The sequence below is a fragment of the Suricata suricatta genome, chromosome 2, assembly GCF_006229205.1.
Source record: "Suricata suricatta isolate VVHF042 chromosome 2, meerkat_22Aug2017_6uvM2_HiC, whole genome shotgun sequence".
Taxonomy (NCBI): domain Eukaryota; kingdom Metazoa; phylum Chordata; class Mammalia; order Carnivora; family Herpestidae; genus Suricata; species Suricata suricatta.
In genome coordinates this window covers 182012513-182030304 of record NC_043701.1, presented here as the reverse complement: position 1 = coordinate 182030304, position 17792 = coordinate 182012513, and the positions used below count along the sequence as shown (strand labels likewise).

The following is a 17792-nucleotide window of genomic DNA, read 5'->3' as shown; positions in this document are numbered from 1 at the left end:
GTAAACAAGTGATGTCAGGAGTTACAGGAGAAGGAGGGCCCAAGTCTTTCTTGGAAAGGGAAGGAGTGGGGTTTGATCGGCACAATTTGGGGGAAATGATTCACAAAGGACTTCCCCACCCCACAGGGTGACCGGCATTGCCTCTGTTGTCATTATGGTCACTGGCACGATTTCTGTGTTTTAAGATAAAAGGGAATGACAAACTTCCAAGACAAACCCATCAAGAATCCATGTCCAAGTATATTTGAAGGAAAGGAGAGCAAGAGTTACACCCAGAGGGCACAGGTCACATTCGTTTCCAGTATCAATCAATTGATTGAGGAAAATACAGCGGTAACATGAATCTTAACTTTGGGCGATCTCGCAAGACTCTCTAAGAAACTGACAGAGCACATCCCTGAAGAAGTGGTCCTGCTGAGTCATTGCAGAAAGCCGTATTTAAAAGAAACAAAGTCAGTGTTCTGATATACAGTATTATAGGCAGGAAAGAAACCATACCATTGTCGTTACAGTAAAAGTGCTCATACTTTCTGGCCAATTTAAGATCAAAGCAAATGTGTCTATCCTTAGCCAGGGAAGTTCCTAACTGATCACATAAATAGTTTATTCTCTTGTTGTGGAAGTTTGAGGCAGGTTTACATTTTTTTCAAACTCAATTTACTCTGTACCAGCTCAGAGAGAAATGATATTTAAGAATTGAGAGCATACCAACACTTAATGATAAAGATACAACTGACTTTTAGCACATTAGTCACACTCTACAAAGTTTGAGATTAATTCCCAGAGTCCTTTGCACACTTATTCATGACTTTGCTCTTCGAAAGGAAGTTTTTTTCATCCCTGTTCCAACTCCATTGCGAAAGGACCTTTTCATAAGCGTCTTCTCCAAAATTGGCTTTAGAAAATCTAGTCCCTCGCTCCTGTCCGTCCCTGTAGGGCAGCCATTCAGTAGGATGAGAAAGTAATCAGATTTTCCAGATACCTGGCAATTCAGATGGGGGAGGAGGGAGAGAATACAGCTTTAGGGTTAAAAGTTTATTTCAATAGTAAGAATATATCCAACATCTCCAAACTTTCTAAGAGGGAAGTTTGGCCACTACACAACATACGCTTTATCTAAATACAAAATATTATTGAGAGCTCTTGTCTAATTTTTATGCTACTGATGTCATTGCTGTTACCCAGTCCATGCATCATATGCCACATATAGTTATCTGGTTGCCATTACTTTATAAAGAATCTTTCACTTGGCACTAATGAGTCCTGGGAAGCTTTTTAAATTCACTAAGAAAAACAGCCCATGATAACCAAACTTCAGGTTTCAGTTGGAAACACTTTATTTCGGGAGTTTGTCCTGGGCCATTTGCCAAGGCTCCCCATAAGGATATCTTGCTACTTGAACAATGGCATCCACATCTTTTGACTTTGGCTCAGGTCCTCACCAGTGTCTCAAAGACCTAGAGAGTATAGGGGCCCTTAGCCTTGAAAGAAATATACATCTGGAACCTTAGAGCTCAAATTGGCCATTGAGGATCTGACCAACCTCACCCTTTCTAGATGAAGAAACCAAGCAAAGAGCAAAGGGGCATGTCCCAAGAAACAGGGCTGGAAATTCCAGGAAGCAACTCTGACCCAGGGATCAAGTATGAATTTTCAACACTTGTCAACCACAAAAGAGAGATTTCAGAGGAAGTACAATGTTGATGAGGCACAACTGCAAATTCCAACAATAAATGGAGCAAAGATTTATCAGTGATCTTCTGTGTGGCAAATGCTTTATGTGCTTCTTCTCATTTTATCCTCTCCGAAAGCTCCATGTATGATGTTGGTATTATTATTTCTCAGTTTTAAATGAGGAGATTAAATGGCTTATAGGTGAAGCAGAGATTTGAGTGGAAGCATCTGACTCCAAGTCCATGTTTCTCAACCACACGAGAGCAATAAGAGGAAAGAGGGGCACAGGAGCTTGGGGGGGGCTCAGTCAGCTAAGCAACTGACTCTTGATTTTGACTCAGGTCGTGATCTCATGGTTGGTGGGATCAAGCCCTATGTCAGGCTCTGTGCGAACAGCACACAGCATGCTTAGGATTCTCTCTCCCTCTCTCTCTGTCCTTCCCCTGCTCTCTCTCTCTTTCTCTGCCCCTCTCCCAATTGTGCCCTCTCTCTCTCTCTCAAAATAAATAAACACTTTTTTAAAAAAAGAGGAGAGGGGGCTTAATGGTTTTATTATAAAGAAAGAAACATACTACAAAGTGAAAATTGCCTATTTTCCCTTCCTAGTGCAGGAAAACAAGTGTGGTTTCAGGTTACTTTAGAAGCTGAAATGGGGACAGAGTGGAAAAAATGCTCTCTGGGATCTTCGTCTATGACTTGGTGGTTTACTGAAGGTTCCAGCAGTCAGTGCTCCCAGGCACACCATTCCCACTGACCTCTGGAAAAAAGTTGGGCTTTTTTTTTTTTTCTTCTTTGGGCCCAGGAATAGTCTGTCAGGGTTTCCGAAATATTGGTCATGAGAAAACCAATCCACAGCTCTCATTTGAATGGCCACTATGCGTTTTTCTCTGTGTTAATGGAGGAAATCTAAGCACGATATAATGCCATCTATTTTGAATCCCCAACAAGGAGGGGCCTATGAATCATTTCAGAAAAGGAAGCATCCCAATGCTTTCCAGAAATATTCATGATGCCACCTTTATATTGAAAAAAAAATGCATCCGTTCTGGTTATGGGATCCTGAAAACACCCCTAAAGAGATACCGATATACTTTGCTGACCATTGAAGGGAGTCCTTGCCAGAGCTGGCTTATTAACAGAATAATATGGCATACTTGCTTAGTTGATGGACTGTATGAAGTTCACAACAAATATTACAAAAGCCTACATGTTATTTCTCTGCATGATTACTCACTTTAAACAGTCAAATTGGTACCATTGCTACATGATGGAGTTATAATGAGAACGGAATTGTCACATGCAAAAATAGAAACATGGAAAACACAGTGAAAGAAGAAACATTTCATTTATGGGCAAGCAGATTTGTAAGTACATTAGAAGAAAGTACATTCTTATTTTTTTAAAAAAAGCCACACACAAATGCCTCTTGTTCAACAGAAATGTTATGAACAAACCTTGGGGAAAAGAATAAAAAGTAATGAGGAAGATGCTTGAGAAAATGTACCAATTTATGGGTTGTGACTCATCAACTTGATCAATATGGTTGGTGTCTTATAGAATCAATGACTCAATTAGCGTTGAATGTTCATAGGACTAAATCAAGAAAAAGGAACCTAGCTTCAGTAAACCAGAAATAGAAAAATGACAGATGCAAAGATTAGTGAGAAGACCAATAATATAAACAGCTAGACCATTATGTTTGGAAATATATCTATTATTTAGGATTTATGGAGCATCTAACTATCCTAAAAATAGTTTCATGAATTACATCGACTCAGTAATTATAGTATGCCAGGTTAAGTTTCAGTGAATACCAAACATTATAGGCAACAAAATAATATTGAAAAACCTTAAATACTGTATTGACATTTAAACAACTGAAATATCCTGTTGAAATAGTATTCAAAATCCCAAAGAAAGACATTCATTTTCTGAAGGTTTTGAACAGTTCAATAATTAAACTTGGAAGCTCAATCAGTTTTCTTGAATAAATATATGAATTAATATTTTATATATTTCATTGAGATATGATGTATTATCTATGCTCTGTGTCTGGAAAAGTTATCATTTTTTTGTAAAATAAGTAAATTCACTACTTAAAAATAGGATCCATGGTATTTGTAATATAGTTTCAATGGTTAAGTGTCCTCTTTGACCATCAGTGAACACATGTGGAATAAATAAATTGTTGTGGGCAAAACTATGTACATTTTGCATTGAAATGAATGCTTTTCTACGCAGGACCCAGCTCCTACATAATTCAAAACAAGTATGAGTAAGTATAGCATTATTTATTGTCACATAAATGCTTCTTTTTACTAATTTCATGACTCTATTTATATCTTTTTCATTGAAAGCTCTACTAATGAGAACTTACTTTTCTGGCACATATTCCTTGAGATTATTTTCAAGTTTCAACACTTATTGTAAGCCACCTAGTCAAGCATCAAAAATAGAGTCAAAACTCTTACCTTAGAAGGTGGAACTGGGTAACACCAGAACACATGCATTGTAGAAATCAGCAGAAGTAGAATGAGGCTGAATTTTAATGAGCTGTAAGACAGGAGGGAAACACCTTAAGATTAGATTCATTTAGGCAAGTATGAATTTAAAAGCATACACAAATTCGGCATTTTGTGTGGGAAAAAAGTAGTTTTTTACCTAATCATTTTGGGCTTTCCGAAGTCTCCGCAGATGGGTGGTTTTATTGCCAAACTCCTCACGCTTACTGTCAGATCTTCCATGAGTGGCCTTTTTATATCAGAAAAGTTCAGGAGTAAAAATGTCATCACGTCCCATCATATGTGACTAATTGGTTCTTTTTTGTTCTTGTTAAGTTGGAAAAGGACAATAACGGACAGGGATCGTCACAGAGCTACCAAGGATTGACTTCGTTTAAAGTTCGCTATTAAAAGTGTCCTTCAACAGCATTGCCCTCTAAACTGTGTCACTGTGACACAGACGGCTAGAGGTCTCAGAAGAAACCACAAGTTTCTTTAACTTAAAGTTTAACAGCTCCAAAGGATGGCATTATTTCTTTGAATGTCCCAGGCATCTTGTTTCAGAGACTAATGCAAAATCCTTACAAGAAAAAGAGCATCTACCCTCACAAAGCACACAGATTACGTTTTTCACAATGGGTTTCCTTCCTTTAGGACTTCTGAGGTGAAAGCAGGGAAACAAGTATTACCTCCCTTTGCCACTAGTCACTCAAATAAAGAAAGGGCATTGGGTCTACCTCCTTCCACGCACATACCCAGCGCTCCAGGCACAGTGCCCCAGAAGAGCTGCGTGCCATGGCCTCCTTCCTCTCTCCAGGGCATAGAATGTCTCCCAGGAGCCTTTGCTATCCTTGCACACCAGTGGGCAACCACATTAACAAATTGACTCAGGAGCACGAAGTGTGAACAGATGTTGCTGAGCCTTACAAAGGGGAAAGACATCAAGGGAGGTGCTCTCTGCTTGGATAACTAGGGTTTCAGAGACGGAGCCAAAATTTTTTTGAATACAAAGCAACCGAGGGAAATCCTTGCTTCATCAAGATCAGCACCTTTTGAAGGACAGAGCTGCCCTGTGCCTGGGACATTTGTTACCTATTTGTCAGTGCTACATCCTTTTCTTTAGGGAACTGCCAATCAATATGATTCTCATGTAGTTGTCAATCATAGAGTTGCACTTTGCCTACCACAAGGAAAAGCAGGTGATCCAGAACGAACACAATGACCATAGGGATTAGTGCCAAGTTGGGAGGGCCATATGATCCAACATATTTATCATAGTCTTTTTGGGAATATCACATGAAGAGCTTTAATAACACCAAAAACTGAACATGCACATTTCCTTTCCATACTTCTTTAAACCCAGCTCAAATAAACACGTAAGAACAAAAGAAATGGGAGAGAAGATGACAGCAGTGGTTTTTCGTTGAGTCATGAGCAACTGACTAAGTAGATCTGAGAAAAGTTCTTATTAAAATAGTTTGTAACAGACCCTCCACAGACTCAAATATTCATGGAACCAGTGGCAAAGGCAGCACTAAAGAAAGAATCAGCTGGAAATTTAAGAATCAGTTCAATCCCACATCTTCTCTCTACTTTCTGTGCTCAGATAACTTCTGCTCCAGCAGTGGACTGTAGGTCTATTTTAAGGAAATGGAAAAGCAGAGTGCCTCCTGAATGAGGGGATGGGATGTAGTGGTGTTAGGGGGTACCCTTCTGAAAACAAAGGTAGAACAAGTGTTATAGTCAGTGTTGAGACCCATGAGTTTCTTCTTGGCCCAGCTCCTGCACATGGTTAGATGTGTCTTTACTCTCATACTTTCAAGACAAGTGAATGGAAGACTCTTCTCTGGGAAATCTGCCCAGCTCACGATGAAAACCTTAGAGGTAGAGATGTCAGCACTCCTTCCTAAAAGTAGTCCAGCCAAGTGAAACCCACTAACGTCCAAGGCTGACAATACCCAATAACACACACAAAACATTTATGGATGTTTTAACCCCTCACTCTTAATACAAACAGACACTTCAGAGGTGAAACTGAAATGAGTACAGGATACTTATAAAGCAGAACTGGTAAGAACAAAGAAAATGGGAGAGAGGTCTGTAGCAACAGTGTTTACCCTGAAAGATAGAAACCAACAAACAGGAAGTAAAAGTAACTTGAAGGAAACAGGAGAGAAAGCAAAAGAAGAAAATATAAAAATAAATAAATAAATAAAACCAATATTATCCCAGAGAGAAGAGAAGATATGGTATCTATAAAATAAGAAGAGGAAGCTATATAAAGCAAATCATTTAGAGGACAAAAAGGAGCTCATGAAAATTAAAACTATTTAAAAAAAACCACTCAGTAGAAGGATTGAAAGATAGGGTTGCATAAATCTCCCAGACATCACAGAAGAAAAAAAGGCTAAGGAGAAAAATTAAGATAATTAAGGAAGAGTACCCATCCAGCAGTTCTAATATGTAAATAATAGAAATTCTGGAAAATAAAACATAAAAAATGAGAGAAGAGGGAATCATCAATAAAGAAATTCAAGAACAATTCCCCTAACAAAAAATACTGACTTTCGGGAAGGAAGGACTCCTCAAGTGCCTGGCATTATGGATAAATTTGAACCTACCAAGATGCATCATCAGAAAATTTCAATAATACACCCTATAAGCTTTCAAATTACCTACAAATATTTAGATGCCAGAAGTAGTGTGGAATTCTCAAAAATAACACTGAGAGCTTGGAAGAGAATAGAACAATGCCTTCAAAATTCTGGAGAAAAATGACAGCCAATCTAGAATTTATTCCCAACCAAACTATCTCTTCAGGGGAAGACTGTAATAAACATTTCCAAGCTCTCTAATTACACTTCCCCCACACCCTGGGTCAGGAAGTACTGCAGGATATCTTCATCAAAAATAAGCATATGCACCTATAGAGAAGAAAATGTGAGCAATACATGTAACAGGAGATCAATACAGGAGAAAAAGAAATAAAAGTCCCAAGATGATGGTAAGAACAGATCCCAGTGAGATCTGCACAGCAGACTTGAAGGGCACAAGGTCCATATTGGTGTGTGCTAGAAGATTCTGGGAGAGATTTCTTAGGAAAATGAAAGCCATAGAATATCTGCATATCTTGAAAGAAGAACCAGGTGATGGAGGAATTTGGGGTTGACTTAGTGACAAATCTACAGAAAAATAAAGAAAAAGGAAAAGAAATCAAAAGTACAGAAAAAAGTATTCCTTCCAATGAAAACAAACTTATGTAGGAAACAAAAGTAGTCACAGTTAACTACTTGACTCAAAGGGAAGTGTCACTTGCACTGTCACAATAATGTAACTATTGAATAATGATCTAACCAAGGGGTAGTTTACCTGACTCGGGAGCTAGGTGTTGGAAATGGTATATTACTGTAGTGAGGTAAATTGCCTAACTTGTATATAGAGAATTCAAGCTATAATGCTCAAAATAAAAAATCAAAATCAGTCATGTTATTGAGAGATAAATAGAAGGACAACCAGCCAGAAAGTTTGAAAGTGATGACTCAGGCAATGGAACAAGAGGTACAAAGTGCTGTTTTCATAGAAGTGTTCATCCTTGGGGCACCTGAGTTGGTTGAGTTGGCTCAGTTGGTTGAGCATCCAGCTTTGGCTCAGGTCACAATCTCATGGTTTGTGAGTTCGAGCCCTGCATCAGGCTCTTTGCTGTCAGTGCAGAGCCTGCTTCTCTCTCTCTCCCTCTCTCTCTCTCTCTCTCTCTCTTTCTCTCTCTCTCAAAAATAAACATTAAGAAAAAGAACTATTTGATTCTTGAAACTGTGTGCATGTGATAAAACTGTGATAAAAGTAAAACTTTTAAAATGGTGTCACTATGGACTAGATATACCTGGAGGTGACAGAGAATACCTTTACTACTATGTATAGAAAGCATGCTTCTTTGTATACGGACATTCATCTGAGAAGAGGAAGCAAAAATTTGCATCCCGTTCTCAGATTTCCTGAGATCCGTAACCTATCCTCCTCCCCTACAGATAGGAATTACTGACTTAGACATAAATCTATAACGGGTCCAAATTATCTCACCACAGACAAAATCAAACAGATGGTGCTTCTTCTTTCCTTTGCCATCCACCCTCATGGCACTCATTAACTCATCTGTTTGAAAGGCTGGACTAGTAAAGTGTACCAACACTTAAGAGTGAATGAGGCTGATAGGATTTTCCTGGTAGATGCTTAGTGTGGTAGATTAGATACTTGTTCAGACATACTTACTCTCTCCTTTCTCTTCTCTTCATGGTCCGAGGGTACGTCCCTACTCCATGACTTTATAAGTATGATCCTTGTTTTGGCAAATGGATCTGAGAAGACATATTGCAACAAAAACATGAAAAGCAATTGAATGGTTGGCCTTATCCTCCTGCATTTCTGTCATTGCCATGAGAACGTGTTGGGCTGTGATCCTGAGGGGAGGACGGGAGACTCCTGTTTCAGAGCTGCCCAGACACACCTAGCTTACGGCTTGTGGCCAGCAGTCAACTGCAGACATGTGAGAAAGCCTAGATAAAGGCAGTAGAGTTGGCCGTCACAGTGAGCCTTGATTAGCCACCCTAGCCTGCAGAAATGTGAGCAATACTAAATAATTATTGTTTTAAATCAGTGGGGGTGTTTGTGTACACAGCAAACTAGTGCATTAGCTATTCAGTAAGTGAAGAAATCATGAAAAGCATTGAGTGTTGTGTGAAGGAATCAAGATTCCTTCTCAAATCTTGCCTTGTAATTGCTGCTGGCATTTTGACTTTCCTCCCCAACTCGAGAGTTCCTCTGACAATACTCCCTGGAACCCTGATTGGGAGTGGGGAACTCTCCTCCCTCACCGACAACTGACCACAGGGAGGTCACCTCTCATACGTGGTAATCAAAATTGTAGAATAGTAAGACTGTTAAACCAATTGTTCAGCCCCTGTGTGTGTCCACAGGAAAGACTTCTGCCTTCAGAAGCAATTTCCACTACGTGAATCCGTCACACCAAACAATGTTTAGCTTAGGAGGTGTTCAGTCTTCCCCTTGTTCACCAAATACCTCTCTTTTGGTCATCTGCTCTGTTCTAGGTCCAGGGGACACAAGAGTGAACGAGACAACTCCATCTCTTGTCTTCACTGAGTTCTCAGCTAAAGTTCCATTAGCAGGATTTGCGTTTGCATTTTGAGCCTTTTTTTTAAGGTTTATTCATTTATTTTGTGGGTGTGAGTGTGGGGGGAGGGCATGTGCGTGCATGTGCATGAGACAGGGAGGGGCAGAGAGAGTGGGAGAGAGAATCCCAAGCAGACTCCAATTTGTCAGAATGGAACCCAATGTGGGGATCGAACTACTGGACCAGGTGATCATGACCTGAGCTGAAATCGAGTCAGACACTTAACCACCAGAGCCACTCAGGTGCCCTGTTTTGAGCTTATTAAACGTAGGACCCAGGCAGCAGGGGTGTAGACCCAGTGAGAGGGCAGCGTTGGGGCTCAGGGCACGTAAAAATGACCCTGACTTTTGAGGCAGGGCCAAAGTTCCACCATCTCACCTTCCTTTCCAAACTATTGACTTCCTATGAACCAAAGCAGAGCCTTTTGCTGCTTAATTAGAGTCTAGGATCAAAATGAGTGACTCTGGCATTATCACCAAAAGAAATCCATCCTAACATATTAATGCCTAGTGCAAGGCTCTTCTTTCAACCAGGCTTTGATTGTCTGGAGGAGGGAGATAGAATGCCAGGCACTGGGCCTCTGAATATAGGTGGTGGCTTTAGGGCACGTAAAAGAGGGAAAAGAGGACTAGAGTCTCTCATCACTGGCTCCTGAGGGTTTTGCCCAGGACTGGACCATCTCTTTTGGTAATGGGGCTTGTAGTGTGACGTCTATGACAATATTTATGGTGCAGTTGGAACAGGCAAAGACCCACTGTCAACACCTAAAGGCCAAGTTAGCGCTCAACTCTCTCTTGGAATTTAATGGACTTGTCATTGAAAGTTTCCCTCTTATTTGTCACAAGGTCACTGTCTTAGAGATACCCATGCCCTTTTCACAAGCGTCCTCATGACATCAGCCAGAGGGAGAAGGAACACATTCTTTTTGACTTTTGGTCACCCTTCAAGTTGGGTAACACTCTCTGAATCATGCTTCAGAAGTTCAAGTACATCAAGCCAGACAGATCTTGGACTGAAAAGATCAAAGAAGACCTCTTCTCTTATCATTTCCAGAGCTTCCTGTTATAACACCCAGAAACTTCCCACAAGCACCAACTTTGTTGCTACTGGGTTTAGGTCTTTGCTAAGTCTGGATGTGGAACTATCTTCAAATGATGTTAAGGAGACAAGTCACAAGTTGGAAAAGGTTATCAGCTCTGTGTAATTAGGGTTTGGGTGTCTTAAAAAAATTCTACAATTGATTCCATGTTCGCATATTATGGCATGCATTAGGCCCCACATCTTTTGGCATATGTGGAAAAATCAGTTTAGTTTTACTGCTTCTTACTTAATTCGCGTAACTGTTGTATCCTCTGAAAGCATAATTAAAATGCAGAATGTGGCTGAGTGTATTTTCTGGTTTTATATTAGAATAGGAGAAATAAAGGGTTGTGGAGGGCATAGGTTAATTTACTAAAATAAGTCATTGCTCCAATTCATGGTTGGTCCTAGAATGCTTTTGTTACAGTTTTCATGTGTGCACTCGGAATGGGCCCCGGGCTTCAGATCAACGTTCTATGGAAATAAGAGGCAAAGGAAATCCAGAAGGTGATAGTAAAAAATAAGCAGGACAAGAAGCTCTCCTTGTTTGTTTAGAGTCTGTCCTCACAACATCGGCACTATTGACATTTTGGGCTGACGATCCTGGTGGTTGGGAAGCCCCCCCGTGCCTTGCAGGACATTTAGTGGCATCCATGGCCTCTACTCAGTAGACACCAATAGCACCAACACCCTGCCTGTGACCTCTGAAAATGTCTCCAGACACTACCCAATGTCCCCGGTGGAGGTGAACTAAATCACCCCCAGTCGAGAACCACTGTTAAGAGATAAGTAAGTTCTATGTGCTTTCTTTCTTTTTTTTTTTTTTTTACATTTACTTATTTTTGAGAGACAGAGCATGAACAGGGGAGGGGCAGAGAGAGAAAGAGACACAGAATCCGAAGCAGGCTCAAGCTCTGAGCTAGCAGTCAGCACAGAGCCCAACCTGGGGCTCGAACTCATGAGCCATGAGATCATGACCTGAGCCGAAGTCGGATGCTCAACCGACTGAGCCCACCAGGCGCCTCTCTAAGAGCTTTCTTTCTCCTGCTGGAGGCAGCCATTGGGGCAGGTAACAATTTGATAATAACGGTATCTTAGTTAACCAGCAGCGTATTTCTCTTTCGTGGTGATGTGTGAAATAATGGTACATACTCTGCTTGACAGGATCTTAGATTCATTAAGATACAGTTATTTTAAGAAAATGTCAAAAATAGTATTTGAGATAAATGACATGTTTTACATGTTGATTTAAATAATTAGTAATAAAATATGCTACTAGTATTCATCACTAACATATGTTCTGAGTTACAAACTGCTGCACGTGGCTCTAGTTTTCTTACTTTTTGATTTTATTTTAATGATACTCTGAATTTTTTAAGAAGGCAGATGTTAGACATAGTTTCATTATATCATGAGTGGCATTTTGTTTAATAAACCCATTAATCATTGGTGTGCTATCTACAACATACTACCTAGGTACCTGATGGAGAGTGGCTGGAAATGGCCTAAGGAATGATCTACAGAAGAGAAAATCCTGTTACAAAGCACCCTGCTCTGGCATAGGCCAGGCAGCCTTCTGAAACCCTGCTAGGGGATGTTTTCTGCAGCAGGTCAACACTTCGTTTGTGGATTCATCCAAGAATCAGCAGGGTGCACTACATGCCATGGGCTGTGAGGTTCTGGGGTGCAGTGATAAGAAAACGCCACAAAGGACTCATCGAAGAGAGAAATGGGAACTCCGAGGTTGGGATGGGGGTGGAAAAAGCATCTAAGAGAACTCAGCCTTGACCGTGAGGAAGGGGCAGAGCACCATGTGCCCTGGCCAGGACAGGGAAGGAGCCACAGTCACCTGAGGCCCTCCCAGTGGCTCAGTCTGGCTGCTGCAGAGACCCATTTCAGGATGTAGAGAGCAAGGTCCCCGTTGTGCAGGGCATACGCGCCCTGGACTTGAACCCAAGCCTGACAGACGCCACAAAGACCTTTCAGCAGGAGTGATGGCCCAATCGGATCTACGTTTTATAAGGAGGAATGGTCTGGCTGCCAGAAACAGGCAGAAATGGAGGGTCAGTGACTGGAGCAGGGAGGCCCCTCCGTGCGCTGTGGTTAGAGTGCAGAAGAGAAGACTGGCCTAGGCACCGAGGAGGTGGCAACCGAGGTAGCCAGACAGAAATTAACTGGCCCAGTTCCTAGATGGATGGGTGGGGTGGTGCGCTATCAGGACGGGTCTTTTCACCAGCTCCTGCAGAACGCCACTCCCCACGAGCCCAGGCACTGCCTCCCACCTCCCACCCACCCCCTGCCCAGAGATCTCTCAACGCAGGAGGCTTCTAGCCTGTCATCACCTGCTCAGGCCCCTCTCCTCCATCAGCCAGCTCAGAGCCCATAGTCCATCTTAAAAATTATGCCCCCTAAAGTGCTTCTCTCTCTGTCTAACAAACATGGCTGGCAAAACTCCAATCATGAACAAACCCATGTGACGCCATCTGGGAGCCTCACTCACGTCACAACCATAGGAAAACTCCACAGTAATGTGTCTTGGTGTCATGCAAAAATTCATGACCACGATTCCCCAGGGAGCCCTACTTCGCCCGATGAGCACAAAGTGCTTGGTCAGTAGACCCATCCTCTCAGTGTCTGAAAGGGGGATTTCGTACCTTCTCCTCTAACCCTCCGATGGCCCCTTTGTGCCCCCTCCCCAACCCCCACACGCAACCCTGAGCTCATGACTTCGCCTCTTATGCCCCTGAGAGAGCTGAAGCAGCGAGTCAGGGGCTCTTTTGTCTCGTCTCTATGGAGCCCACCAACCCACTCGTGCCCGTTGCCATGTGCGGTCCCTGCCTACTTGCTGCAGATGAAAGTCCCTGCTCCCATCAGGGGCCAAGCCCCCAGTTCCTTAAGGACTCTGTGCCCACGGTTAGCTCTGTTTTCCTTTATGCTCTCTCTCACTGTCTGCCTCTCTGCCTCTGTCTCTCATAGACTGCTATCATCAGCTTACAGACAAGTTGTCATCGTTTATGTCAGAAAAAGACATCTGGATATTTTCAAAAATAGCCCATGAAATAAGTTCCTCAACCTATTGAAGGCTGGCACTTCCACCATGAGTTTTTCAGTGAAGGTCACCACAGATCTCTTCAAACATGTGGTCACCTCTCTGCTCCCGTGTCACCTGACCTCTCACAGTATGGGATACACATTACCAACCTCTTTCCTTCTTGAAAACTTGCTTCTCTCACCCTCCATGTTGCCATATTCTCCTGGGTTTCTCCTCCCTCTCTGCCCATTCCTTTCCTACCTCTTTATGGCTCCTCCTCCTATCAAACTTTGAATGTTGCCAGTGACCAGGCTCCATCCTGGACCCCATTCTCATGTCTACGCAATCTCTTTCGACAAGCGTGTAGAGTCCTGAGGTTTACCCATTTTGTGTTCTCTTACACTCACTAGGGTGCCATATGCACAGAGCCAACATGCTTGACTCAGCCTGCAGAGAGCCTCTTGCCCAGCACCACTGTAATTATTTACCTTCTAAAGTCTTTGACATACAATCGTTAGAGGGACCTGTAACAATCACTAAAAACGTAAATTGTACACTGTCATTACAATGCCTTCCATTGCACTGAGAATGAAGCCCAAGCTCTTGTCCTTAGCCTAAAAGCCCTACTCAGACGGTTCTGGCCTCCCATGGGGGCTGGAGATTAAGAAGTGTGTACTTCGGGTTGTCACAATTACTTGCAAGTCCTATGTGCACTTAGCACTCAAACCCCAGATGCAATCCCGCACAGCAAAGACCTAACTTGGCCAAAATGTCAACCGTTTCCGGCCGAGAGAAACAATGCACACAGTTGGGGCGTGGCCCACCTCCCAGATTCATGTACCCTCTCCTCCCAACCATTTCTGCCTTCTCTCTCTCCCTTGAAGCTGGAGCATAGTTCTACACCCGAGATGTAACCCCCGCTTGGCCCCACCTGCATCAGACTCAATCCAACTCTCCCTTCTGCAGCAAGGATGCCCTGAGCCCCCCCAAACCCCAAGGGAAGCTGCAGCATCTGATGCCTTCATTTCTTTTGTTTGTTTTGGGGACCAGTCCCACCAGGAGCAGGGAGCTAATTCTCTTGTTCACTGCTTCATTAGCCACACAAAGAACAGTAAGGACCCAATAATTTTTTGAATGAATGAAAAAATGAATGAATGAAGAAATAAAGAAAATGGGTGCACTCACCTGCAAAAGGACTATGGCAAAGTCTTGTTTTACAAGGAGAAGAAACTGTTCAATTTTATTCTGGGGAAAAAGAATGTGTGTATTCAAAAAATACTTTGTGAGCTCCTCTCCAGGCCAAATCCTGTTCTCATCAATCATGGGGTGGGCTGTGCAGGAAACACAAACTGTGAGTGGGGCAGGGGTTACCTTCTCTCTCCTTTTCCTGCCTCATGTCCCACAGTCACCCTTCCCCACACTTTCCCAGCCCCGAGGGTGGGGTGGCAGATGCAGGACCGAGCGCACTGCCAACCAGGTAAAAGTTGGGTGATACCCGAGTGCACCAACGTGTGACAGACCCGGTCCCTGGCCACAGACTGTTTCCTGCAAAGGGAGGATGCTGAGAGCCACACCAAGGGCACTAAGAATGCCTGGGTTCCTGCCCTTGGGAATCAGCAACAGGCGTTCAAGGGCCTTGAGAGGCGGTCTAGGCTCTCCACGAGGATGGTCCTGGGACGGTGGACCAGACATCACCATGCAGGCGTCACGGCCAAACAGACCCAGGAGAGCTTGACTGATTAAGTGTAGCACTGGGTGTGGTGAAGAGGAAGATGGTGTGATGTGGAAGGGCAGACATGAGGAGACAGAAGGCTGCAGAGAAGCAAGGACAGGAGAAGGGCGGAGAAGGAAACTACAGCCCCCTTTTCTGCTGGCTGTGGCGGAATCCAGATGGAGAGGAAGGTCTGGAAGCCGAGAAGGGGAAGGCAGGAAAGCAGACGGCCATCTCTTCCCTCTGACTCTCTCTGCTCCATCTCTTCTCAGAAGAGACTAGACCAAGGTGGTCTTGGGGAAAGAGATGGTGTCCCAGGCAGTGGGCTAAGCATTCACCTTCACAGCCTCATTTTACCCCCAGGGCCATCCTCCTTAACAGCTGTGGACCAGGGACACCATCTGGGCTCTGGCATGAACAACTTGGGTCCCTCTCGTGATGCTCCCGCCAGGACCCTCTTCCTCCCTTGCTCCCCCCTTCACCGGGCAGAGGCCCTTTCCCAGACCATCTCTCTGAGAGAGAGGAAAGCAGATGCGAGGAAAAAGAGACTGGAGTAGAGCCTCACATCCTCTCCCCCCCCCCCCCCCCCCCCCGCCGAACTTTGCCTGGGCTCCCCAGTTTGAAGGTGTAAATGGGAAAAAATCCCCAGACCCTCCGGGCTCTGAGGGCAGAATGTGCTCGATTTGCCCAGTAAAGATTCCTCCCTATAGGCAGCCCACCAGGGCCCAGTCATTCCCATAAACCCAATCTCTTGGGTGATTCTAGTGAATATGTTCTTGCTCTTAACCTTTCTCTGCATCTTTTCCCCCGACAAGGTTCAGACCTCTCATCCACACATTCTGCCGTCTACATTTTATGGGTGCCATAGTTATTTTCCAACTATGTACCCATTTAAACTTTACAGCCTTTTATTAGGGTTGTATTCACGGACAAATAAATACAAGACACTTGGGAGTTTATCTACTGGAATCTTCCACCCTGGCCTACAAAATGATGCTTGTCTCCCAGCAGACTAATTTCATATCATTGCCTCTAAAAATGGGACCCTTTCAACTCCAGGTGCCTGAACAGGGCAAAGAGAGGTTTCTGGCTAAACCAAACATTGTTGTTTTGTGGGTTTTTCTTCTTTTTTTTTTTTTATCATTTAAAAAACTTATTTCTTTAGAATTCTGAAGCTATCGATGAATATGAAGTATGCTTAAATTCTCTGCAAAAGGGAACAGAACCTGATTATAACTATGAAATCCACTCTACATGTAGGTTGAGTGTGGGGTGGGTGGTTTACCGCCATGTTGGCCTCTTCAGGCCGATTATTTACATACATTGGCCTGTGAACATTTCAAAGGCATCTGGCTAATGTTCAGCTGCGCAGTTAGCAACAGATACGACAATTCTCTCCCGATCTAAGGAAAGGTTCTGAGCTCCCTGGAAGCATCTCGCCGTTTCTCCTTATCTTGTCAGCGGTTTCGTTGAGAAACATTTGTAGTACAGGGCAGATGCTGGCCAGAGGGAAAAATTAAATACCCGAGAAGCAGGATGTGTGGGAGGAAGGAAGAGAGAAGAGGGGGGTTGAGGCAAGGAGCTACGTCATCATAAAGTCTACCCAAGCTGGAAGGCCAGGCCAGAGTGCGCGGCCGCTCAACGTGCCGGGGAGCAGCGCCTCAGCTCCGTGGGCACCTGCGCAAGGCCTAACTTTTCCAAAAGCACCGGGAAGCATGTCACCCTCAGACTGACTTTGTCCACGTGGTGGATGACCACGGAGCGCGCGCTCTGCCGTTCGGGTGCAAACCTGTGAGGAAGGGGGGAGGTCTCTGCTGCTGGCAGGAACGCCTCCTGGAACTTCATCGTGATCAAGGTGGCCTCAGAGATTGGAAGATGAAAAGAAAGCTCCCGATGGTCACAGAGGATTCTCTTTGGAATCTCTGAACATGGCCATGAGCATCTTTGGGCAGCCATGGCCCCGGTGCCCGCCCACCCGTCCACAGGGCTGGTCAAGCCTCGGTTTCCCCAGGACTCGGAGCAGATTTGTGGAGGAGCCACCTCTGGGCCAACACTGGTCCTTAAGTAATGTGGGGACAAACAGTGCCGGCTCTTTCTCTTGACCTGCGCCCAGGCCTCCTGCCGGTTCCTGGGGCCGCACCCCGCAGCTCGCTGGGGCCCGGCTCCTGCCAGGGACTAGTCCCTGCTGGGGGCCCCGCCCTCCTTCAAGGGGGCGTTGCGCTCCCCGGACACCCCTCACAGTTCCGCTCGCCCAGGATATCAGCCACAAAGTCAGCCATGGGGGATTTTAACAGCGAGAGACACAAGGCTTAAGCCCGGAGGGTCCCCACTCTGGCCTCAGCCCCTACCGCTGGCCCTCCGTCCCCCTCCAGGACATCCCTTAGGTTTCAGGAAGTTCCTCTGGCTTCTTGGCCCTGCTTACCCTTCCTGACTGTTGTGCTGCCCAGAAATTTCATCCGCCTTAAAATCCTTTTAGTATTTGCCTATTTTGTCTTCCTTTAAATACAGATTTCTGGGCGAGCCCTCCAGAGTGGGCAGGGTGGAGAGAGGGCCGACCACATGGTGGAGATGTTTAACTAAGACACTGAGCACTGGAGGAGACCAGGCAGG

The 17792-nt window shown here is 44.1% G+C and overlaps 1 protein-coding gene across 1 annotated transcript; it reads right to left on the bottom strand.

Moving 5' to 3' along the window:
- Nucleotides 1-802: 802 nt before the first annotated feature.
- On the bottom strand, nt 803-17027 carry NPS (neuropeptide S). The gene is made up of 3 exons (XM_029920625.1): nt 16876-17027; nt 4146-4227; nt 803-982 (listed from the first exon to the last, which is right to left on the bottom strand). Exons 1-3 carry the CDS (start codon nt 17025-17027, stop codon nt 803-805), a joined length of 414 nt encoding a protein of 137 aa, XP_029776485.1.
- Between the last annotated feature and the right edge of the window lie 765 nt (nt 17028-17792).